Genomic DNA, 27,112 nt, shown 5'->3' on the forward strand with positions numbered 1-27,112 from the left:
GGTCTTTGAACGCAGCACTTCAGACGCAGAGGCTATAGGCGGAGTTTCCGTCACCAGTTGACCTACCGAACTCAGCTGTCATCTGTGTGAACATAGGAAAGATGGCAGGGAACGACTCTTATACTATAGTGGAATATTTTGGTGGAGATGATGGCTACCGCTGCGGCTACTGCAAAAACGAAAAGGGAAACTTCTCTCATGGTAGGTTTGGTTAAAGATGTGGAGGAAACGAAGCTAGGAAGTGCTGACAGAACTAGCATGTGCTAACCGAAGCGGCACTATGTACTTGTTTTAAATGTAACCGGGTAGAAAAGAAGGGAAGGTTTGGTGTAGGTGGAGATAATGCTGTTTGACGCATTACAATGTAGACGTTACATTTCTTTTGACGAGCCCGAAAAGTGAACACATTATTCTTGGTGTTAGCTCAGTTTTTAGCTGCTAGCATACTGTAGCCTAGCTAAAAAAATAGCGCTGTCATTAAGTGAAATTAGTCTAAACATTTTACAATTGTAAAGAAGCGCACTATGTAGTACTACTGTTAGTCATGTGTGTTAACAATATGTTACTACGGAATATTTGGGTTATTTCAACAGGTCAGTTGTACTCTTTGCCAGTTATTGAGCAGCAACATTTGAGTAAATTGTTCCTTTAAAGGGGGAAAAGCAGCTGATGCTGTTTCCGTTTCAAGTTCCAGTAAGATCGGTGCTTTCATGTTGGACAAGTGTTAGTAATTAGAGTTAACAAATGTTTTATTGTGTGTTCCCTGGGCTTGCAGAAGAGCACGTAGTCCTTTATCTTGTGCTCGAAGACCCATTAGCTAGGGTGCATCGTCAAGCTTTTTGTTTGATTTAGACTGCAGCATGAACGTTCAGCATTAGAATTACATGACAGAAACCAACTAGATAAGAAAATACGCATTTTGTTATTTTTGCAAAGACATTGACCAGTTGCCAAGTAAACGGAGACAAGGGGTGGTTGATAAGACACAATGTTGTCAAACACTGATCTAAAAAAAAAAAAAAAAACCCAGCGGACTGATTATTCAATGATCTTTAATGTGCTTTCACTTTAATATTGTCTATTTTAAGATCTGACATGTATCCTCCTTAGATTTTGTTTGTTACATAGAGTTTAAATATTATTATTATTATTATTATTGAATTCAGCTCATGTATACATTACTAATCCAAGATAAATGACATTCCAAGGCACTTTACAAGACAAACTGATCAAATTCATATTCAAAAATGTCATAATCAAATCAGTACAGTGAAAAAAAAGAGATCTGCATTCAATTAAACACGTTTCAGTTAGATCTAAGTTATAAAACAGTACATTCAAATTCATTTTATAATGCCATTTGGTTCAAAGTTATCTGTCTAAGGAAGCACCCCTCTGATTGCATTAGGTTGTTTAGTATTATTATTATTATTATTACTACCGCCAACACCATCCCTGTAATACATAGAAATGTTTTGTCTTATCTTTATCAGTCCTATTAGAGCAAAAACAAGTATATGAAAAGCAACATGTATCCCTAACAGGGTGGCTCAGCAATAGACCATTGAATTTCAATATTGTTAAATATTGCAATAATGTTGGTTGCCTTTAATCCCCATGTCCTCCCTCTTTTCTCCATCATCAAGATTACCCTTTTACTGTTGGTGAGCTTTAGCATATTGTTTGCAAAAATCTATATTTTAGATGTAGGCATCGAGGGCAGTGAAAGGCCATTTGATTTACCAAATATATTATTGGGATGCAAAGCTGGAAAATATTGCAGCTGAGATATTATCAGCCTACCAAATATTACATCCAAGCAGTCCTTGATTGCACACATTGATTTTGTGATCATGGTTGCTTTGTCAGGGGGTTGTGCAGCTCTAATGCTCTATTACGATTACATTTGTTGGACTTTTCTCTTGTTTTCATTTTGGCAGCTTGGAGCACATAGTGAATATTTTCTTTAGCATAGCACCTAAAGTAAGCCATACAAATGTAGATTTCCATACTTATCAAGCTATCTTTCACAATCAGCACACATGTATATTTGATGGTTATTCCCATGGTTTGCTTACAGAGCATTAGTATTAAGAAATTGATGGGCTTTTCCCTGTGGAACAGAATGGTGGCATTGAGATGTGTCAGGTTGACTATAATTAGGGTTCTGGCAGCTCCTAATGCAGTCAATGAGGAACTGGGTACAGACTCTGCAGACGATAGCTGTAATCTAATCCCGGAGTGATAATCTGGGTAGGTTACGTCATGGAGGCATGGCAAAGCCCCAGGAAGTCAGAAGACATTACAACATTTGTAATTATCACACAAAATGGGAATTTTTTGCCTAGTCCAGGGCTAGGATGTATGGTCAGTTTGTTTTTAGATTGCATGACACTTTTCTGGGTTTTGTAGGATATTTCGCTTTAAAACCATTATTTTCTGGAGAGAGTATACAAGCAGCCTTAATATGTGCAGAAACAATACTGCTGTGGCTATCAGATAACTGTGTTTCAACAATCCATCTTTCCACTTAAAGTTTTTTTAAGGCGCAGTTTCATTAGTTTCCCTCACTGTGATTGGTGAAGTGTTGCTATCAAGCGTTCTGTTGTACGCAAAGCACATCTCACTCTGCAATACAGAGTCCAGCATCTGCTGCTATTGTGTCCGTTGTGCTTCAGTGGAGACTAAAGAATGGATCAGGTGATTGTTTGGGGCAGCAGGCAACGCGGCCTTTTTACTCTCACATGTGGGGAGATTCGTTCGTACGTCAGACTGACATCATCATCTTATTAATGGTGTTCTATATGGTTTGTTTTTAGACAAAAAGTCTGAAAACGAGTTGTAAATATAGCCATTTTACTCCAGACACACTTGATATGTTGGCAATTCGATGCAAAGTATGTAAAATAAGGGCTTGACTATGGATTGTGAGGGCTAGATTTGATTAGGCAAGTTAAAGTAATTTATTTGTCCTATCATTTATAATGAAACACAGTTACGTTTCATTATATATAAAAAAAACGACATTTGTAGGATATTTTAGTTGCTTAGTGCTCTAAGATGTGAGCAAGTAAGACACCAACCGAGGCCTGTAGATTATACACACTAATACGATTATGTGAATGTATGTAAAGAAAAAAAAAATACTTTAAGCTAATTTGTGTGGTTAAACAGTGAGCTAAAATTAAGAAAATACTAAATAAACAAACACTTCTGCAAACTGTACCATAATCAAACTCACCTTGCTGATTACACTCTTAAAAAGATAGCAAAACAGTACTTATTCATTTTAAAGAAATTATTGTTCATGCAAACATTCAACAAAATATGATTCATTAAGAAATTCCAAGCTTGCTGCCACCAAGCCCCTGCTAGGGATTAACAACTGTTCATTTTTCAACAGTTATTACTGCTAAGACATCCAATAACTTGTGTTTTATTGGTTGTAGTGTTGCCAGATTTAACTCGGGGGAAGATACGGAGGAAACGTATCTATCATCAGCCTGTAGAGTTGTTCGTTATTGAGTCACTTGTTTTGGTTTGTTTTTGTTGACCCAGCTGCTTATTTCTCTCTTGAGATCTGGCAACACTGTTTGAGACGGATGTTTTAACGTCACATCAAACCAGTCCTATGGGTTCTGAAATTATTCAAGAATCCAGTCAACCGCATCAAGTAGCAGCAGTCATGTCATGTTTCTGTTTCTGTATCAGTTGCCATTCATCGGACGTTAACTGGTGTGGTTCTGGAGTTTTCCTCCAAAATCACTCCATTTTCTCCCCGTCTCTGTGGACTTACACCATATTCTCCTGGGACATTACTTACTGTGTGTGTGTGTGTGTGTGTGTGTTTGTGTGTGTGTGTGAACAATGATCCAGCCTGTACACTTGGTTGTTCCAGTGTTGTAAGCTGATAGTTGACTGTACAGACCCACAGATTATTGTGTGTGCTTGTGCTTTAATCAAAGGCCAGGACCCCCAATCCTGGCAGATCTGCTGTGGCTACAAATAACAGATTTAAATGTTTCCATTGGGGCTTTTACTGTGGGAAACTGGGACTGGATCCTCAAGGAAAATGTGATTTAAGATGCAACAAGTATTTTCCCCAGCGCTACGCTCTGAAGGAGTTCTTTAATAAATCCGAGTCCGTTTTTACTTTGTGTTGTAAAACAGCCAGACTGATTGTTTAAATTTATTTTGACCCTTTTACAATCAGTTTTATTTTATTTTATTTGAATTTGTCTTTTTTATTCAAATAAAACCGCACACAAGTACTGATACTTTTCGTGAATTGTTGAGAATCCCTTCTAAATCTCACTTTCCTGTGACGCTCATAAAATATATTTAACATCTCGATTATGATTACTTTTACCAATGTTTTAAAATGTATCTTTTGAGGTAATAAAAACTATTGTGCTTTTTGTTTTTGGCAGGAATGTGGTCTCATACTATGACCGTACAGGACTACCAAGATTTAATTGATCGAGGATGGAGAAGGTACGTTTTTTTGTTTTAAATAGGTTTCAATTGAAAAGGTTTTACTCTCATCTCACAAAAAACATTTAGACAAAAAAGGTCCACATTAATATCCTTTACTTTGTTTTATTATTAGTTGGTTTATTTTCTCTGAAATTGATTGTCTTCTTTGGATTTTCTGAGCGTTAGCTTTGCATTTATTCTTCTAACTATTAGAAGCCACTCTTGTGTGTTTAGCAGTTGTTTGGTCTTATTTTGGAAATTTTGCATCACAGATTTGCATCATTGTAGTTTGACGTAATCGTATGTCTTGAAGGTTATCTGACTTTACTTCGGTTTCTTTTCTTGCTTGCCTTTCACTGATATTTCTTTTACTTTGGTCATTTAATGTTTTTAGTTGAAATCTCTTCATGTCTGTCTTCTTTGGATTATGTAAACATACACATGGCCATCCACACGAACACTGAGCATCCTGCTATAAGACAATGCTGTGTTCTTTTAAAGCAGAGATGCAGATCCTGTCCTTTGTTATTTCTTTCTATTGCAATGACTCATTAATTTTACTTTCCTCCTTTTCCTTCGGCTTTATAAAGTAGCTTTTATGTAGTAAGATTGTACTTTACTAAGTGTTGTTGCTAAATTGTCTAAAACAGAGTGTAGTTCAAGTCTTACTGGACAGAAGTTGGCAAATTCTGTTTAAAATGTTCTTTACATCTTTGTTTAAATGCTTTGTTTTTGTGATCAAATGAATGGTTGTGTTTTATGATGTCTTTTTGCTAATATAACTATTTGTACATAGCCATAATTCTCTTAGATTGAGTCCAGACAGCTTTGCTAAAATGTGCTCAGAACCATAGCCTAATACACAATCCACAGAGCTCAAAGCTATTGTTCCTGCACCACACACAGGTGATCGTTTCAATGTAGAGCAAGTGGTTCATAATGTTTTGGCATATGTTGGAACTAACTCCTTTGCTCTGTCCGCCTGAGTTGGACGACCCAGTCTTTGTCTTCGCAGTCGTAAAATCAAGTTTTTTCCAATTAAGACTCATTGCCAAGATGAAGTCATATCTATGGACCAAAGACTTTGAAAAAGTGATTCATGCTTTTATGACCTCTCGGTTGGATCATTGTACGCTTTGTATGTAGGTTTAGACAAATCATGTTTGCAACGTGTAGAAATTGTCCAGAACTGTCCACATCTCCGGGTTTGGCTTCTCTCTGTTGGCTTTCTGTTGGTTTTAGGATTGATTAAGATTTTTCTGTTTGCTTTTAAAGTTTTAAAATGTCTGGCTCCATTTTACTTATGTGATCTCCTTAATATCCACACTCCAGTAAAAGCACTTCAGTCAACCAACCAGCTTCTCTTAGATGTTCCTTAAAATTCAGAGGTGATCGGGCCTTTGCAGTTTCTGCTCCAAACCTTTTAACAGTTTAATACACGGCCCGCTGAGACTGCCGAGACTTTTAAATCTTTGCTCATGACCCATCTTTATTCCTTGGCATTTGATTCTAGCAGAGTTTTAGATTCTTTTAAAGTTGATGCTTTCATGATGTATATTTATTACATTTTATTTTAACTTGTTTTTTGATATTTTTCTTGCTTTAATTCTTGTTTTATCTGTTGATTTGACTCAGTCGTAAAGCACTCTGGTCAACTTTTGTTGCTTTTATGTGCTTTAAAAATAAATCGAGATTGTCGGTAATCTGAACATGTTTGTCCTCGGATTTCACCTGTTCCCTAATAAGGATTATACATCATGATTTATGTGTTTAAAATCTTCAGATATAAAACAGTGACTTTAATAATAAAGATTACCATTGTTTTCTGTTTCAGAAGTGGGAAATATGTTTATAAGCCCATAATGAAGAAGACATGCTGTCCTCAGTATACCATCAGGTAATTGTTTTAGTTAAGTATTCACATTTGGAAAATCTGGCATTATGTATTATGGTACACTACTGTGGTAAATGTTTGTCTTGACTGCATGCAAACAGGTCCAGAAAAAAAGTAACAAGGGCTCATCATGGGCATGAATTGCATATAGATGTTGGGCTTTAGATAACTTCGTTTAAAGCGTTTTTTTCCTCATTATACGACATTTAAAACCAAAGACAAAACTACAATTGTTTGCACAAATTTGAATTTATTGTGGATTTTCTATAATCAACGAAGGACAAATATTACACTACTACCCAAAGCCCACTGCTATTGAGTCTAGGGCTGTAACAATGAATCGGATTAATAGTGATTAATTGATTATTGAAATAATCGCCAACTAATTTAGACTGGAGAATACAGAAGCTGAAAGAACAACCCACTCAGAGCAGTAATTATACCAAAACTGTGCAGAAAAATATACAGGTTTTGCATTTAAGATGAAAAAGCTTCTTTGTCTGTAAATATGCTCTATCCAGAGCTCCTCAAGTGGCTTAGCTTTAGCTTCACCTGGTTGAAATTCTGTAAAGAATCTCATATTGACTACATTTTTATTATCCAATTATTAATCGGTTAATCAAAAGAATAGTCTACAAATGAATTGAGTGTAAAATAATGAGTAGTTGCAGCCTTAATTGAGTCATGTCTCTCAGTAAACTGCACCTGTACCACGTTTTTTTGTGTGTAGCCTGAAATAACTCTGGGTGGATAGTAAACTGCTTTACTTTGCAAAATTATTAAAGTGGTTGGTTTCCTGGCACAAGCTAAGCTTTTAATCATAGTCCACAAATTTGATTATGGTTGAGGTCGCTGCTTTGGAAAGGATATCCCAGAAGCCTAAAGCTTTCCTGCTTTTTATTTGAATGTTTGCAATAATTTTTCTGTGGCAATGTGCAATTCTTTCCAAGCTTCAACCATTTAGCTGTTGATTTGAGGTGAAGTTGACGAATTTGGGGGTAGCTGCAATTCTTTACTATTACATCCCCCTTTGTGTGATGCCAGTACCACTGGCTGCAAGACACAGCCTCAGCATGATGCCACTCCTACCATGCCTGACAGTTGATACAGTCTTCTAAAGTCTGAAGGCGTCACAGTTTCTCAACAAAACATTCTTCTTTTCACTGAGCTCAATCTTTGTCTCATCTGAGCACTAAACTTTTCCTCAGAAGCATTTGGCTTGTTTATGAGGGCTTCTACAAATTCACACAAGCTTTAAAGCCTGGATCACTGGCTTGTTTTTTGGTCAGTATCCTCTCAGTCCATGGTGAAAAAAAATTAGCTTCAGTGTGCTGAGGCTTTAGCCTATTATTATTATTGTTATTCCTTGGTTTGATCTGACCATTTTAACCAATTTTAACCTTTAGCTTGTTCTATGGGGGTGTCGATTTTGATTAAATGGGTGAAAATTATACATAATTGCATGTTCAAGCAAGATAATAAGACCAAACACAAATCATATCTGGTTTTGGAATGAATAAATCAGCGTCTAAAATTGCACTAACCTCAACCTATATGAAAATGTGTGGACTACACTAAAAAGCTGGGTCAGTGCAAGGAAACCACATGAGGTCTACCATTTCTAACGAGAAGACTTGTCAAATAGTTATACCAAGTTATACCAGAAACTTTATGATGGTTACATAAATTATTGTTGAAGCGCAGCTTGCAAAATGACATTGAAATTTGTTAGGATGTATGTTTGTATTTAGACAATGTGTGGATAAGAGAAAATCCACCAAACATTTAAACTTCTGCACCAAATCACTGATTTTAAGAACCAGTGAAGTTGTATAACAGGTCTATTCTGAAGAAAAAACTGTCGCAATACACTATTAAAAGCACAAATTTGTCACTCATACCAACGGTAAGTAGAAATGTACAGCCAAATAGTAATTTTTCTAACCTTTATTTGATCTTTGTTTCCCTCAAGATGTCATGCAATGAAATTCCAGCCTTCCAGATCTCACAAGAAAATCCTGAAGAAAATGAACAAATTTATTTCAAATGGGGAATTGCCATCAGTACAGGAAGATGGTAAGAGGGTTTTTTTCTGCTTGCACAGAACAATTCAATATGAATCTGTTACTGGGTGTGAGTTACATTGCGTATTTGAAAAGCTCAGTGATGATAAAACACAATCTCATATTAGCACTGGTACTCTGACTTTGTGGTACACACTAGTTGCATAAATGATGTTTGCTTTGTGCCACGCAGGGGAGCCAATGGACTCTGTTTGTGAAGAGACTGGTCCGGGGAAACCGACTAAAGTCTGTCAGTCCGATGTAAAACATATTGCTATCGCAGACATTTCACAGGAAGTGCCAAACTGTCCCGTTGTTGCAGAAGTTCAGAAAAACTTGGTGGATTCTACAGCTTCAGGCTCAGAAAATTCACAGAATGTTTTAGCTTCCGTCTCAGATGGAGGAACAACTGCCAAAGCTCCTAAACCAGGTAAAAAAAATCTTTGCTGCTTTTTAAATAAAGGCAAGTTCTCTGGGTTTTTTTTTCTCTGATTTTTCAGTGTTTTAGTTTTTTTTATTGTAAAGAAGGTGACAAATTGGGATAGAGCTCCACCAGTCATCATTTATGTTCTATCTGACGTGTTTGCAAAAGTTGTCTGTTTCTCCTGTTAATGGATAATCCAGTGAACAGTAAAGGTTATATTCCGCATGTTGAATAACCACATCAGATGTGGTTTATGGCATATTTCCACCCTGATTAAATGCAGGATCTTCTTTTTGTGTGAAATGGCACCAATAGTGTCACCCCTGTGTTTTACAGTTATCTCTGTATCCACAAAGAAACGGTGCCTTACATAGTATTGAAACCTCCTGAACTGGTGCTGCATGACGTTGGGAAAACGTGCCCTATGAGATAATGTTGGTGAAAGTGTTAATGTGGTTATGAATGATGATAAATAAACAAAAACTGAAGAGTGTTTATCTTTTTCTGCTTCAGGGTCATTGCTAACACATTCCATATACTATGGAGGAAAAACATCCTTATTTCATATCTAACTAAATGCTTTTATTCTGCGAAGTTCAAAGTGTGGCCTGGGGGCCATTTGTAGCCCTTGGAATGATTTTGTGTGTCACCTGACCACAATTCAGTACAAATCCAACCTCTCACCACAGGTCGTTGATGCAGATGGACACAACTTTCACAGGCAAAATCTATGTAGATTCGGAAAGGTTATGCAAAGTATTTGTTTTTTCATGAATAACATATTTGGCTCTAATTTTAAAATCATAGGAAGTAGGACCACAAACATCTAGCCATATTAATTCATTCATTCATTCACTCATTCATCTTCTATACCACTTATTCCATAGCGGGTCACGTGGGAGCAGTCTAAGGGTGAGAGGCAAGGTTCACCCTGGACAGGTCGCCAATCCTTGGCAGACATCTAGCCACTTTGGTATTATTATTAATTATATAAATAAATCATAATTTTGTGGCTTCAAATACACCAACTTGACTATTCTGGCTCAAGTGGCAACATGTTTGGACACCACTTTGGACAACATCTGGCCACAGCTGCTGTTTTGACAGTGAAATAACTTTATTACATGGCAATAATAATAATAATAATATTAATAATAATAACAGTTAATTAATGACTTTCCTAAAACATCTTAAGGCTCCTTTAAACATTTTCTTCCTCATTAACAAATACATTAAAGGCATAGAGAGCACAGATGCTTGGTATTTAAATAATTAGTATATATTGCGGCCTAAGTCTTTTTTGCAGTTAATAGTATTGCCTATGATAATATTGCAATGATAATTAAGTTGTGATATATGTGGAAAACCCTAGTTACGCCTATAAAATAATGTGTACTTTAATGGCATTTTGTGCTATAGACCAACACAAAGTGGTGTGTTATTGTGACACAGACAGAAAATTTAATATTGGCTTTCAAATTCCACTATAAATAAATCTGAAAAGTGTGGCATGCATTTGTAGTAAACCCATGAGTCAGTACCACCTTTAGCAGCAATTACAGGTGCAAATGTTTAGGCTCAGTCTGATTATATCGAGCATCTGTGAACATCAAGTCTTGCCACAGATTCTCAGTTAGATTTCTGTCTGGACTTTGACTAGACCACACTAACAGATGTATGTTTGATCCAAACCACTAAAAGGTGTCAATCTCCCGTCGTCAAGGGCCGGTGTGCTTCTATATGTGTCTTTTTAAGCGCGTTATTCGGCTATTTGATTCAGGTGTGTAGGACAAGTAACACATCAAAAAGTTGTTGGACACAAGCCTTCAAGGACTGGAATATAACACCCCTGACATTCCTTTGTAGCTCTGGCTGTATGTTTGGGGTCATTGTCCTCCCTGAAAGATGTACCTCACCCTCAGTCTCAAGTCTTTTGCCATTACCTCCAACATTTTGTCTTCCAGCATTGCCCTGTATTTAGCTACATCCATCTCCCCATCAACCCTGACCTGCTTCCCTGTCCCTGCTAAAGTAAAGTATCCCCACAGCATGATGCTGCCACCAACACATTTTACTTTGGGGACAGTGTGGTCAGTTATGTGGTGTTAGTTTTCCTCCACACACAGATTTTTACATGTAGACCTTCTTCCATATGTTTGCTGGGTCCCCTGCATGGCTTGTAGCAAACTTTAACTGGGACTCCTTTTTTTTCCCCAACAATTTCTTTATTCTTGCCACTCTTCCATAAAGGCCAGATTTGTAATGTGTACAACTAATGGTACTCCTGTCAGCAGATTCTCGCACTTGAGCTGTAGATTTGTGCAGCTCCTCCAGAGCTGCCATTGGCCTGTTTGGTGTTTCTGCTTGCTTGGGCTGTCGGCTTAGGTGAACAGTCATGTCTCGCTAGGTTTGTAGTTGTGCCATAAGGTTTCCATTTTCAGAAGGTGAATCGATTAGTGCTCTTTGGGATATTGTTTTATAACCTAATCCTGCTTCAAGCTTCTAAACAACTTTATCTTTGACCTGTATGTTGTGTATGATGCACTTTGTTTACTAATGTTCTCTGCCAAACCTCAGAGGCCTTCATAGAACAGCTGGATTTATACCGAGATTAAATAACACACAAGTGGATTATGTTTGAAGTGACTTCTGAATGAACCTTTAAGAAATGGAGGAGTGCTTTGCGTTTCATATCGTTATTTATAAAATAATTTGAAAATTGTGTGTCTTTTTCCCTCATCTTCACATTTATGTGATACTTTTGTTGGTTTGCCACAAAAAATACATTTATGTTTGATATTGTAAAGCAGCAAAATGTAAAAAAAGATTCACAGGGTATGTACACTTCTAGCTGTTGTAGACACCAGAGGGTGTCACTGTTCACCAAGCTGCCCCACTCTGCAGAAGTTGGACATAAAATTAGTTTTTCTCTTATTCTTATCCTCACTTGTCCAGAACAGGATATCTTCATTGCCAGCTTACTGTAATGAATCAATAACTCTCATGTGAGGAGATGCTAAACTGTCCTTAGACACAGGAAGCCGAACGTCTGTTCCTTTCCTTTCCAAAAATGTATTGAGAGTACCTCCCATAGTGGTTAATTAAAAGTCAAGAATGAACTCAGGAGCAGGACTGTTCTGAACAAGCTGATCCTTTCACAGACATAAACATTCAGTAAAACAATGCAGCAGTGGCAGTGCTGTTGTCCCTGTGTCAGGACCACTCTTCTCTGAGTTACAGTGTCAGGAATAACAAGTCTTTTCAGCAACGTGGAAGCAGGAGGATTTACTGCCCACCCTGCCACCCCTCCATTTACCTCCAACAGAAAACACCTGGTCATATATTTCCTCAGCTTTTATTACTGGAGGCTTTATACCTTTAGGGAGGATCCAGTTGCAGGTTGAGAAAACACGACTCCCCATACCTTAAATTCAGACAGGGGTCTCCAAGGAACAAGTCAATACAAAAATGTAGGTGGGGCCTGTTTTAATTACAGTATAAAGTGCCTGAGGTAGACAGAAAATGACTCACACTTGGGGTTTTAAACAGATACCCCTCATCTGAAGCTCAGTGTCAGTTTTAGAAACTGTGCGCTGCTTCCACAGGGAACAACCTGGAACTAATTCCATGTTTACATACAAAACATCTGTATTTGAAATGCGTTTACTCTTTAAATTAAGTATATCTTTTAAAATTTCCTTCAAAACCGAAGGTCAATGTCCCAGATTTCATGAGGTGTTATCTGCCACTCTGTCTTCAACGGAAAGTAATCTGTCAGGGTTTATCTTAACCACAGCTAGATGATTTTGTTCCTCAGTAGTACTTCCTCAGTCATTTTTAGAGGAAAAGTATCTGTTATTCATTAGGGTGAAGCCCAAAAGAAGTAAAGGTGCAACTACAGTTCTGCCAGATTTTGTTACACTGAGAACTTTAGTTTAATCTGCTTAATAATCCATTTTAAGGTTCAGCAAGCCACCAAACTGAATGATGGAATCTGCTTTAAAGTAGAACCTAAAATGCCTTGGAGTTAGATAAATCTGAGGGTTGCCAGCAAATTTGGGCCAGGACCACAGTTTCCTTTTCAGCATGTTAAGATGAGAGCTTCTACTCTTCCTTATGATGTCATCAGAGGGGAAAGCTAGTCAGTGGGCTGATGTTGGCAGCTGGCAGTAGTGCAAGCAGGAAACGGCTATCACTTCCTTATTGCTCCAAACAGGATGTGGGGGTGTAAACTGTTGACATGGGATGCCCCACGACCGAGAGGGCTTGGCAGGAGCCCAAGAAGTTGTAGCGGTGGGGAAGAAAGTGGGGGAGACACAGAAAGGAAACTGAGTGTGCTAATGAAGACCAGAGCTGTTCCCATTAGCTTTTTCCTTTAAGGGAACAACACATTTTATTTGTTATGACTTTTGCTTATTTACAAATACACACTAGCTACCTGCTAACCATCTGGGCTTCATTTACCCATCCTGTATTGCTCGGTAGCAGTTGTTGAGCTGCAAATAAAACTGACCAGTGTTAGGTAATTCAGTCCAGTTTTAGGCTGAAACTTGTGAGATGCACAGATCAGACATTTGTGGACGATTTCTGATTTCCGTTTTTTGTTAAGTTTGAACTGCAGATACTGATTTTAGCCGATTCCCATTTCTCTTTAAAACTATAAGTAACAACATTTAAATTATTTTCTTTCTAGCCCTCCTGCTATGAGCTCTCAATATGTATATTAAAAGCACATGCAATATCAAACTTTGTGTGTGAGAGTAGTTTCTGTAAAACTATTTTAAATAAAGAAAATGTTGACAGAGTTGGGATTTCAGACTGTTTTTAGTATATTTTACTATTGGTTTGCATGGTTAGCATTAGTACCTGGAAACAGCAGTCTCACTGAGTATTCTCTAGATAACGTAGCTCTTACCTTAACTCTGAGATTTATCTAAAGGTTGCAAAATCCAAATCCAAGATGTGTCATGAAGAACAAAGGTTATAAAAGCTCAAAATGCCTAAACAGAGAAACTGCTGAATTATCACTCAGTTAAATAGTGGAAGCCTGAAAGAACAGCCAACGTACCTCCATAGAAAACCTTTCCTTTTCATAATGGCTGCTTACACATTTTGTGTTTCCTTTGGCCGCATTTTTAAGCCCCTCACTATACTGAAAATAGGTAACTTAGAATCTGCTTCACTTGGTAGCAGCTTCAACACTGAACAGTGTAGCCGTTGATATAACCTGGTAGCTGTGTTGAGTGTCCTGACTTGAAAAATTTAGATTTGTTTTGTGTTTCCACTCAGATACCAGTCAGAGCCGGTCAAGCTAAAAATCGTCTGGTTCCATAGAAATGGCTTTTTATCACATTCTGTAGTAATAAATGTCACAACCGTTGTTCCTCCTCTTTCTCATCTCTTCTTGAATTACTTTAGATCATGATATGAGGTGTTACTTTTGGAGATCTTTTAGCCTACTTCATTTTGTCAAATAGGTTCTAATTTAGAATCAGAATCAGCTTTATTGCCACGTTTGTGCACACAAATAAGTAATTTGAGTCCAGTACACTTTGCTCTCAGTGAAGATTGAAGTAATTCCTAGATTCTACAGGTCCAGAAGGTATGAGACCTGAGTGTGGTCAGTCAAATTTAATTGGTCAAGAACAGCTGATTCATGTTTCAACAAGGAAGGCAGTAATATTTTTACATATATAGCTAGGTGTGTTTGGATATTCCTTTGCATGTGCACAGATTATTTTTGTCTGGATATTAAAATTTGTTCGGAAACAGAAGAAATCTGTAAGGAAGCAAATACTTTTTTTTGCTGTCCTGTAATGATGCCATCCTTCAGTAACAGCATCTGCTCCAATGAGTGTTGTTAATGTGACCTGTTCAATCTTAGGTATGGTGCTTTTAGCAACTTAAAAAAAACAACAGATTTTTGAGTTTCAAAAGTCAGAAATATCATCATTACCAGGTTTTCCACATGGGAAAATAGAAAGAAAATAAAAAAACGTAGTCTTCCTCTTCGGTCTCCTCTCTCTGATGCAGGGTTGGGAGCAGATCCTAGAAGGCCGTCCTGCAGAAAGGCCAAAGACTTAAGAAGGGAGCGGCGTCTTCAGAAAGACCAGATCAGACAACATGCTGATGGAACCTCACCTACAAAACCTGCCCATGCCAACCAGCACAAAACACTGGAGGGATTCATGAGCGAGTCTTTAGACGACAGCTCCTCGCATTGCCTGGAGGTAAGCTGGATCTTTAAACCCTGTTTTTGTGACTTGGAAAATTATGGTTCGATATTTCATTTTTGGTTGGGGCCTCTTCCTCAACCACAGTGACTTCACCATGTGTTTATATGTGCGAACTGGAAAAATCAGATGTTCCAAGTTTGAATTAATCAAAGTGACATGCACACCACACAGACTGATGAGCCTTTAGATGACATTTAAACCACACTATTTAGCTGAACCAATACGCAAAGACATGGAAATAAACATTCAGAGGAAGCATAATGATGTAGAATGATGCCTGGCGAAGGCCTCAGACCAGGCCGAGGTTGGTAGCATAATGGCAGTTTTGGTCTGAAGCAGATTTAGAGCCAGATGCTGTGACGAAGCAGGCTGTGTCTATTTCCTGTCACAAGCTCAGTGAGATCATCTCTCAATCAATGCTTCTCAACTGGATTAATTTGCCCGCCTGTAATTTCACTAAATGAATGTGTAGGTTAGGCTTCTCAAATGAAGGTTAATTAAACAAAGCTTTAGCGAGGCCTTTACATGATCGATATAGCAGTTAAATGAATAAGAAATCAAATGTAGTGAAGCAATATCAGATTTAATCTCTAAAGCCAAAAAAGGTTTTAATCAATTTCAATTACATTTCTAAGTCTGACTCAATTTACAGTTTTTAATTAAACTTTGACCTTTGACCTTTTCACCAATGTTAGCTTTACTACTTGCTTTTTTGCTTGGAGACATTAAACACAATGGAGCACAATTTTCATTTAGACACATTGTAGTAAATAGAAAGCAAACCCTTATTTTCATTGTACGTAAGGAGTTGGGTTACTTCACACATAACAGTATTTGGCAAAATATCCAGGACGGTAGGATTTATTGGTGCACCTTGTGAAAATGTAAAATAATTAAAAACAGACATTTATTTAGTAGGAATACACTACAAACTCACCAGTGCCACAATTTTTGTTACCCTTAACAATTCCTATAAAATAAATGTAACTGATGTTGTGGGCACTGCTTAACACTTCTGAAAATAAATATTGAGAGAAAACAGGAACTTGATGATAAGGGTTGCTTTTTTATTACTGTTCTTCATGGATATGCTTGGTTTCAAGTGTATAACAAGTCCATAAGCACATGAAAGGAAAGTCAAATTCAGATCTGGGATCAGTTTATCGATTCGATTCCTTAAGGCCTTAAATGCCGGAAGGGTTCCGTTTTCCACCACCAGGGTTCAGTATAACAGCATCAAAGATCTTTTAGGCTCTGCAGGAAACTGTAAGATTCCTCAGCCTGATCCTACGAGCAGCCCGCTCTCTTTACAGATTGATCATACGTGGTTTGATAAATCTCTCCTACATCATTTGTATTAATTTAGCAGTGTCTTGTTTTTTCTGGTATTTGAAACTATATGGATACTCTTCACATCAGCATATCTGCTGCTGTAAAAGGAAAAACCCTCCTGCTGTCAGGAAAGTAAGTTTTGACTGATGTTAAATATTTCAGATTATATGAGAGAAACGTTGTAGTTATTTATATGGCATCTATGTCCAGGAGGCTCTGTGTTTTAGTTTGGCTATAGGACGAACATGGCAGGTGTTCATATGAGAGTCAGTCTTCTATCCAAGTCCAACCAACAAACCTCCAGTTCAGCTTTGCATTCTGTTCGTCTCAGATATTCATATGGCAGCATCTCTGTGTCCAACAAAAGCTTCCAAACGAAGAGGGGCTTAATTAAAAACTGGAGACGCAGGATGAGAAAGCAACACCCAGACAGTTTTCTTTCCATAATCTTTTCCTGAGTCTGATTTCTAGCACTGCATTAAAGATGATGATCAAAAATAGACTGTGGACGTTTATGATGGCTAAAAAAAACATTACTCATTACTTTGCATCCTCTTTATGGAGGTTATACTGTAAGTCTAGCATTAGGTTCTTACACCATTGAAGCATTGTCCTGATGCATTTTTTGTTTCTGAGAGATATAAGGTTGTGTTTTCTGTTTGAGAGCACCTCTCCCAAAAGGTATGCACCACTTACTTTATGATCTATGTTGTTCTGGGACCAGATATTACAGAATGATCATGCATACATACATACTCCCTATAAAAGGCTCCTTTTAAACCAGACCAATCAGACTCACCCAGTTATTTAAGGAAATTTAGTTCTAAGGCTTTGTTGTAGGTCTTTCGTTAATCAGTTAATTGTAGTGGCTTATTTTTATTGTTGGCTGTTAGTTTCTTTTTGACACCGTGTGAGCTCATGTTTAGAAAGGAGCTTATGAGCAGTTTTTTACAGATTTATTGAATTCACTACAAAACATGAGTAGAAAATAAATGCCTATAGTAAAAATAAAGGTCTGTATCATTTTAGTTTTGAATTTAGAAGTATGATACTAGAATAGGCATAAATTGATGTTTGTCAACTTATTGCAAAGCAATTAGTCACATCCTGCCAACAGTTTCATACAAACATCTTTCAGGTTCAATTAAATACTAAAAACTTGAAGAACAACATGGTGAAGTCACTGAGTTGAGCTTATATTTTTCTATTCATGATTTTCTGTCATGTTCAGTCATGTAGAAAAGAAAGTCCTCGCTCTTTATCAATTCTAAGGTTTTCCACATACAAATGACCAATTGGGGATGTCCTGATCCGATACCAGTCTGGGCGTTTTTGAAAGATCAGTATCTGAGTCCCTGACTGCGCTCAACTGATGATACCTGTTATCCGTGTCCTCCCTTTGATTGAAGGTCTGCAATTTCCTCACCCAATTACTGCCTATTGTTTTGTGCCTGGCGTATAATGCAGTTTGCCATGCCGTGCAGTTTGGGTCGATCTAATAAATAAGCTTGTCCTGACAATCAAAGTTAAGAGACTGTACTGGCTGCTGCAGCTCCCTGCCTATCTGTTTCATGTAACTCTGTGGTCTGACTGCTTTCCGTGTTGGGGAGACCTGTCTAGAGAGCAGCTAAAATATTTTAATTTCAAGACGTTTAACGCAAGGCGCACGTTTTATGAAACAGGACATCACCTCATCGTGTACGTTTTACCTGCACAGTTAATTGGAAATGTTTGTGTTTATGCATTTGACAGACGTTTTTATCCAAAGTGACTTACAAATGAGGAAATGCATAGAAATGTTTTACTAGCTGAATAACCAATGAGTTATAATAAAACAGAGGGGTCACATGTTAACAATAGTATAACACTTCAGCAAACTGCTCTCTCACTTTTAAATAGGCCCTTCAGGACACCAGGCACATAAAGAAGTGTTTTATTACTAAATTGCACACAGTTACTGCATTTAATTATTAATTGATAATTTATCAGTATTTTTTTATTGCTCTCAATGAGCCAACAGTGGAGAAAATTGTAAGAATAATTCTGACAGTATGGTCAGCTTTAGAGGTTTCAAACATCATTACTTTTATTTTATTGCTGTAACGATAAAGACAAATTCTTATCATCATAAGAAAATTTACACCATAAAACTGAACGATATGATAAAGCCCATCAATAGTGTCAAATCAGGATCATATTTAGAAATATAATGCTGTGCTACAGAAACTCTAGAAATTCATTTATGTTGTGAAGACATGAACACAACAAAAACCCTTAATAAGTAGAAAATATGTGAAACCCAAGAATTTGAAGAGGGAGCTGTTTTCTTTTTACAATGACTGTCTAAAACAAAGACTGCATTGTAGTCTATATGTAAAATGCTTTAAATGTGTAAAAGTGTGTCTTCTGTAACTGTTATTTCACACCTTTCCTGCTCTTTGATTTGTGATTTTCCTCTATTGCCTTTTAATAACTTCTCATGTTATTTTTAGCACTCTTTTTTTTTTCCATTTGGATATTAACCCGTGTTTGCCGATATTCTTTTTGAAGGTGAGGCTAGTGCGCTCCAGGCCCCCTAGCCCGCAGTTCAAAGCCTCTTTTGACGCCTCCTACCAGGTGTACAAACTCTACCAGATGGCCATTCACAAGGATCCTCCTGACAAACCCTCCGAGAGCCAGGTCAGAGGGTGGTGGGCATAGGTCAACCCTCATCCACCCAGAGATGGAGGGGGATAGAGGGTTTCACAGTCCAGGGTACCTTCAGTTGCAGCCATAATTTTTCATCTTTCTCTGTTCCTTTCTAGATTTATATTTAGATATTAACAGATTCAAATTCCGATCTGTCAAATTAGAAAAAATATAAAGTAGGTTTATTACAATTAATGTACAATTTGTTTTGTTAAATGAGAGGAGAAAGAAAAATTTGAAACGAAAAATAACCTGAAGAATTACAAAAAAGCTGTTTTCAAAATGTGGATTTCATTTTTAAGAAAAAGAAACTATCCAAACCTATCTTGCCCTATGTAAAAATATAATACACTCGTTTATTAAATCAAAAGTTAACTGAGATTACCCACAAAAGCTGAGCTCAAATTTATTTGCCACACACAGGCCAGATTACAGCATAACCTGCAGAATCACGAAATCACTTAAACAGAAGCTGTTTGAACGCATGAGGTGGGCTAAAAGATCTTATAAAGTAACACATCATCTACACATCTAAGGAAGTTCAAGAGCCGATGAAAACACAATAATTGATATTTCTCAGTCTGGAAAGGGTTACGAAGCAATTTCTTTGAGACTCCAGGAAACAAAAGTGGAAAATGGAACAGTGGTAAACTTCCTCAGGAGTTCCCAAAATGACTCTAAGAACGTATCAACGTTTCATCCAAGAGGTCACAAGACAACCCAGAACAACAAGTTAAGGTCAGAATTCATGACTCAACAATAAGAAAGAGAGACTGGGCAGAAATGGTATCCATGGGGAAGACCTAAGCCACAGCTGGACCACAATAACACAAAGGCTCCTCTCACTTTTGTTAAGAAACATATTTGGGCCAAAATATTCTGTAGACTGTGACAAGTGGAACTTTTTGGCACGTTCCAGTTACGTCTAACATAAAATTAACCCAGCATTTCAGAGAAAGAACTTCATATAGAGAGTAAAACAGTGATGGTAGTGTGATGGACAGGGGCTGTTTTGCTGTTTCAGGACCTGGATACTTTGCAGTAACTGATGGAACCATGAACCTCATCCTCTCTCTACCAGAAATGCTAGTAGGAGGATATCTGGCCATCAGCCTGACTATAAATTCAAGTGCACTTAGGAATGGCTGAAAAAAAAAAAACAAGGTTTTGGAGTGGCCTAGTCAAAGACTGGACTGGAATCCGATTGAGATGCTGTGGCACGGCCTTAAGCAGGCCGTCCATGCTTGAAAACCCTCAGCTGTGGCTGAATTAAAACAATTCTGCAAGGGAGAGTGTGCCAAAGTTCCTCCACGGCTATATAAAAAATCCATTGCCAGTTATTGCAAGCATCTTGGCCACCAGGGATGGCACAAACAGTTGTGTCTAGCTCCGCAGTTTCTTTTTCACATAAGGTCACCTTGGTTTGGAAAGCTTTTTTCACTTAATAAACTAAATCAGAATTTGAAAACTGTACTTTGAAGGTACACAGAAATTAAAATGTGTTTGATGATGTGAAACATTTAGTGTGACAAAACAAACAAATATTGTTGAGAGTGGTGTTTGTCTGAATCTGATTCAGTGTGAGGGTGCAGTTTATCCGTTACAAATTCTCAAGCTATACGCATTTACCCAGTAGTCCTTCATATCCAAACTAGAATCTTCTCTGAACTTGGAAGGAGTGAGGTAATCAGATTTAAATTTCTTGGCGAGTGTTTTCACCCTGATGTTTTTAATGGTTTTTATGGGGCTCTGGTATTGTAAAAGAGAACGATTCGGTCTGTCGGAGGTGATCTGTCCAGATTTTCTGCTGCCCTGGACCACTGACACCATATGGCGTCGTGTTTCTGGTCTTCTTCGTGCAAATTGAGTGAACAACTGGGTAGTGCACTAGCCTCATCCTCAAGTTTCTCATCTCTGATTTCAAGCTGCAATAGATATGTGCTTTGTGCAAAACTTGGTGATTAAAAGACGTCTAGCTGCATAACTAGCTTGCTTGAAGGACAAAGAGAGAGAAATTGTACATCCCTTCATTCTTTGTACATTTGTTTTGTATTCTCTTCTCTAAATGTTCACCATCTTCGAATTCATTGACAATCCTCATAAACCCCAAACCCCTCCACCTTGTCTCCTCCACACCCTGTGCTTGAAGGTGAGGCTAGTGCCGGTGAACTTTGAGGACCCCCAGTTCATGGCGTCCTATCAACGATCAGTGGCGCTGTACGCCCGCTACCAGATGGCCATTCATGGTGATGACCCAAGCGAATGTAGTGAGACTGAGGTACTGCATGATTATTATCCCACACCTAATAGAAGGCTGCTGTGAATGCTTGTAGCAGTGTCCAGCTGCTTTATATACACTTACATTTCCAAGTAGACTGGTATAAACAGGCACTTTAATTAGATCCAACTATGATCATAATTATACAGGTCCTACTCAAAATATTAGCATATTGTGATAAAGTTAATTATTTTCCATAATGTCATGATGAAAATTTAACATTCATATATTTTAGATTCATTGCACACTAACTGAAATATTTCAGGTCTTTTATTGTCTTAATACGGATGATTTTGGCATACAGCTCATGAAAACCCAAAATTCCTATCTCACAAAATTAGCATATTTCATCCGACCAATAAAAGAAAAGTGTTTTTAATACAAAAAACGTCAACCTTCAAATAATCATGTACAGTTATGCACTCAATACTTGGTCGGGAATCCTTTGACAGAAATGACTGCTTCAATGCGGCGTGGCATGGAGGCAATCAGCCTGTGGCACTGCTGAGGTCTTATGGAGGCCCAGGATGCTTCGATAGCGGCCTTTAGCTCATCCAGAGTGTTGGGTCTTGAGTCTCTCAACGTTCTCTTCACAATATCCCACAGATTCTCTATGGGGTTCAGGTCAGGGGAGTTGGCAGGCCAATTGAACACAGTGATACCATGGTCAGTAAACCATTTACCAGTGGTTTTGGCACTGTGAGCAGGTGCCAGGTCGTGCTGAAAAATGAAATCTTCATCTCCATAAAGCTTTTCAGCAGATGGAAGCATGAAGTGCTCCAAAATCTCCTGATAGCTAGCTGCATTGACCCTGCCCTTGATAAAACACAGTGGACCAACACCAGCAGCTGACACGGCACCCCAGACCATCACTGACTGTGGGTACTTGACACTGGACTTCTGGCATTTTGGCATTTCCTTCTCCCCAGTCTTCCTCCAGACTCTGGCACCTTGATTTCCTAATGGCATGCAGAATTTGCTTTCATCCGAAAAAAGTACTTTGGACCACTGAGCAACAGTCCAGTGCTGCTTCTCTGTAGCCCAGGTCAGGCGCTTCTGCCGCTGTTTCTGGTTCAAAAGTAGCTTGACCTGGGGAATGCGGCACCTGTAGCCCATTTCCTGCACACGCCTGTGCACGATGGCTCTGGATGTTTCTACTCCAGACTCAGTCCACTGCAGCAGTCAGGTCGGCAGTCTTACCCATGATTGGGGTTTTGAGTGATGAACCAGGCTGGGAGTTTTAAAGGCCTCAGGAATCTTTTGCAGGTGTTTAGAGTTAACTCGTTGATTCAGATGATTAGGTTCATAGCTCGTTTAGAGACCCTTTTAATGATATGCTAATTTTGTGAGATAGGAATTTTGGGTTTTCATGAGCTGTATGCCAAAATCATCCGTATTAAGACAATAAAAGACCTGAAATATTTCAGTTAGTGTGCAATGAATCTAAAATATATGAATGTTAAATTTTCATCATTACATTATGGAAAATAATGAACTTTATCACAATATGCTAATATTTTGAGAAGGACCTGTATTAGGCATAACAAGTTCTGTCTGTGATGACAGGATGGTAATAAGAAGGTTTAAAGACTTCACCTGAAGCATTTTGTGGCAATTATGTTCACCGATATTTAAAAAGTTTGACTAGTTTGCACAGCAGGGAAAATCCTTGGCACATTTATTGGCACCCCTGGTAAAAATGTGTAAGAATCAATAAAATGAATACATCTCTTAATGCAGTAGCATAATATAACTCTAGAAAATGTATTATTGAAATGGGAGTAAAAAAAAATCCCCATGTTTTGCGTAGAGTTTAGTTTTGAGATTAGCATGGAAGGAGGTCTGGTGAACATCTGTGTTGATTTGACGACTTGCTTTGGATCACTGTTCTGCTGACAGACCCAATGATGACCAAATTTCAGTGTTCAAGGAGTGATTTTATTTATAATGACCTGGTATCTTAAAAAGTTCATGGGCTGGATGCTGGTGGCGCATGGGGTTTAGTGCACAATTCATGTCCTTTTGTCCATTAACTGCATACCCATTCCCTGCTGGCTCCATCCTATTTCCTCTCATTTTTTGAAAATGAAAAAAATTGGAAAAATGCAGGCCACTGGTGGATTAAAAAAACGTTCATGAAACCATGTACTCTAATAAGGTTCCCAGGGCCTTTGGAGGTGAAACTGGCCCACAGCATCACAGATCCTCTACCATACTTCAGTGGGCATGCAGTGCTTTTCAACATATTCATCTTTTGTTGTAAGCCTAAACCTTTTGGGATGTTTGGGATGTTTAAGCTAATCTCAGTCTTAACATACCTAAGCACACAGTTGTAGTTTAGCTTCCAGTAAGGTTTATCAAATTTGTCTTGTCAATGTTTGTGATGATAGGAGAGTAGGGGCTTTTGTTTTGGCCGCTCTCCCAAACAACCAGCTGGCATGTAAATATAGTGTAATGGTTGCTATGGAGACCCGTTGATGACCCAGGGATTTTTAATATTTTTGACTCGTCTTTACAATCCTAGTCCCTGTGCATGGTGGCATAAACATAACATAGATCCTTGACCTGCTTATTGGGTACATTTAATTAGGGCTTAAACAATGAATCGGACTAATCAAGATTAAATGATTATGGAAATAATCATCAACTAATTTAGTAATCGAATAATTGTTAACTGGCTTATACAGATTCTAAAACATGCTATTTGCTGAAAGAACAACCCACTCAGAGTAGTAATTAGGCCAATAGTGTACAATTAGATTTATATACATTTTGCATCTAAGATGAAAAACCTTGTTTGTCTCTAAATACTCCTCAAGTGGCATTGTTTTCGCTTCATCTGATTCAAATTTTGTAAAGAATCTCCTATTAAGCACCTTTTGATATATGATTATTAATCGATTAATCAAAAAATAGTTAACAGATTAACAAATTAATCGTTAGTTTCAGCACTGTATTTAATTTAAAGGGATTTTTAGGGGAACTAATAATTGTACCACATAGAATTTTGTGGAAAACATGTATTTCTTAACATGGCAATTTTTCTTGTCCTCGAAAGTGGGATTTGTTTTCCAGCCTTTTCAGTGTGAGATGATGCTTCTGCAGTAGGAGATTAATTTATGTTAAGACTTTTACAAATCTTATCAGGGGCAGTAAATGTGGCTGACGCTGTAAATAAGCATATGAAACTTAAGATTCAATGAAAACACAGAAAACCATATTCTAACTTGTATGGTATGTATACGTGTTTATTTGTGAGGAAAGAAAAGTTTAAAAAGCTTATCCAGGATGAAGAAATCCCATCCAACTTAAGTGGGGCCTCTGTCCCTCTGTGGTTGGAAAACCAACTTCCTTCACCTTTCTGCCAACAGGCTGCAGTAAATATACTGAATTCTCCAGCTTGTAAAAGTAAGGTAATTAATAAGTAATGAAGGCTGTCAGATTGGGCAGACTGTGTCAGATTCCTTCCTGGTGCCATAACCCTAACTTTATTAAAAGGTAGTTTGTGTGAACAGCTTCAGCTCAAAATATATATATAACATAAAAGTGTGGAGCTACATCATTGACTGTGCTTCCTGGAGGTTTTCCACATGGAAAAGTTATTTTTTTATTTAATTGATTTTTCCATGCAGGATAAATTCTAAGTATATAGATTTTTAACAGCATAGGTTGAATTATGGTTCAGTTAATTAAAGCAAACTTATTTTATTTCACATGCATATCTGCCTTAGTTGTAGTATTAAGTAAAGAACTAACTGCAACAACACACACAACCTTTTTGAATGGGACTATTCATTCATTCTGTTTATGTTTTACTTGAACCCAGTTTCAATGGGTTATGTATATGTTTTAAGGTGTGTTTCCACTGCAGGAACGATTTTCCAAGAACCAGAGTAGATTTCTAGGTCAATTATTTTATCCCTGTTGCTTTTACCGCAGGATCCAGGGCCTCGAAATGTATGCCAGAGAATGGCTTTGTTAGGAAGGTTATATTTTCAGTATCTACCATGACCCAAGGATGGAGTTTTCTGGTGATACTGTGCTAAGCATTTCTCAGCTCTTGGATATTCCTTGTAGTTTTGTTTCAGTCATTTCTCCCATTTTTAAGTGCTTGGCAGCTTGTTTTTTCTTATACAACAGGAGTAATTGGTAGTTTTACAGATGCAACATTTAAGACTACTAACTCAAGTTGAGTATTATTGTTTTGGAGTGCTAACATTCAAATACATTAATAATATAATTTATTCTCTGTGAAAATATTGAATAAATCAATCAAATGCTGTGTGGACTTCCACTTTCACTGTGTGGAGGTGAAATTCTCCCCCAGCCATTTGTAGGAATTAAAACTGTTGCAGTTAAAATACTTTACAGGGTCTATGTGTTTGTTAATTAACTTATAAAAAAAAAAAAAAAAGGCAGTCACAAACACTGCTGCAGCTGCGTGTGTGTTTGATAATTCTTCTTTAGGATGTGAAGCATTATTGCAAATGTGGTAATGACAGAAATTAACATTCCTATAAAATCAGAGTGAATCCGCTGTGAAGTGTTCACAAGTTTTAGCTGTAAAATGGCTGAGTTAAACCTTTTACAGGTCGTCAAAATATATAACTGTACATCCCTTCATTCTTTGAACAGATTTATTACATGATTATGTCTATGCCAAATTATACAATAATAAAAAAAAAAAGATATGTGCATATATTAAAGTAGTAGTAGTAGTAATAAAGTTATATGAAAACTGCTTCAAAAGCAAGTAGTCTAAAAAGGAAAGTCTGCTTTGGCGAAATTGTTTAAAATTTGTTGCAGTTGTCTATGCATTTCGGAGTAACTTTAGGTTATAACATATAATTACTGTGACAGAAACATTGTAATGTAAAACCCATTACAATTGCACATTTTCCACAAAGTTTAGATGATTTTACTTGGCTTTTAAACTGTAACTGCTATGAAACAATCACATGCTGTATTGGTATAATTTCACATTTTTTTAAGTGACAATTTAAATTTTTTGGTTGGTTTGGGCCGTAACCCATCTCGTCAGATCTCTGCAAAAGCACTAAAGACTAAGTTTAATATTTTGTGTTTGCAAATACAAGCTAGTATCCCTGCTGTAAAATTACAATGTAGCAAATTAACAGGCTATGATAAACAGTCTACAAGAAAAAGATGTCTGGTTAGCATGCAAATCTGCTGTTTTGCTTTTCAAACACTGTTGTTAATTTCTACAGTTTGAGCCCTTATTGCTGCCACTAAAGTAAATATTTTTTTATAATTTTATTTCATACACCTAAAATTCCACAATACTAAAATCTACTGATTTTATTTCTTACTCAACAATGTCCAAGCTTTTGTTTGATGGGTTTTTGAGTTATACTATTATTATGGCAGTACTATCAGGATTTATTTGCAGTTTGGAAAATTATGGAATCCTATTTACATTTTTTCCAGGTTTAAGTAATTATGGAAAAAGAAAATGAAGCATGGAAAAAAACTATATTTTCCTTTTCCATTATTTACAAGATTACTGTTGAAGTGTCTGCCTTGAATTTGTTTATATTTGGATTTTCAAAGTCTTTTAAAAAGGACAGAAAATTCAGGTAATTTGAGTCTGGAATAATATAGAGTTTTGACATAAAACAAGTCTTTACAAACCCTGATATATTTTGCCACAATGTGTTTTATAATAACTGCTCAGCCTACCAAAGTAGCTGGATTATTAAA

The 27,112-nt window shown here is 37.3% G+C and overlaps 1 protein-coding gene across 5 annotated transcripts in view; it reads left to right on the forward strand.

The window, feature by feature from the left end:
• The first annotated feature begins 38 nt into the window (after window positions 1-38).
• Window positions 39-27,112, forward strand: part of LOC124859156 (arginyl-tRNA--protein transferase 1) — an 81,362-nt gene continuing 54,288 nt past the window's right edge. For 3 of the 5 annotated variants that reach the window (XM_047351735.1, XM_047351737.1, XM_047351736.1), the window contains exons 1-8: window positions 39-201; window positions 4,431-4,494; window positions 6,311-6,373; window positions 8,343-8,446; window positions 8,627-8,863; window positions 14,891-15,087; window positions 18,976-19,104; window positions 21,263-21,391. In XM_047351735.1, coding sequence (XP_047207691.1) covers window positions 102-201; window positions 4,431-4,494; window positions 6,311-6,373; window positions 8,343-8,446; window positions 8,627-8,863; window positions 14,891-15,087; window positions 18,976-19,104; window positions 21,263-21,391 — 1,023 coding nt within the window. In that variant the 5' untranslated portion in view covers window positions 39-101. The remainder of the gene's footprint in view (window positions 202-4,430; window positions 4,495-6,310; window positions 6,374-8,342; window positions 8,447-8,626; window positions 8,864-14,890; window positions 15,088-18,975; window positions 19,105-21,262; window positions 21,392-27,112) is intronic. The other 2 variants (XM_047351738.1, XM_047351739.1) reach the window with 2 other exon arrangements.

The sequence above is a fragment of the Girardinichthys multiradiatus genome, chromosome 22 (assembly GCF_021462225.1).
Source record: "Girardinichthys multiradiatus isolate DD_20200921_A chromosome 22, DD_fGirMul_XY1, whole genome shotgun sequence".
In the NCBI taxonomy this organism is placed as follows: Eukaryota; Metazoa; Chordata; class Actinopteri; order Cyprinodontiformes; family Goodeidae; genus Girardinichthys; species Girardinichthys multiradiatus.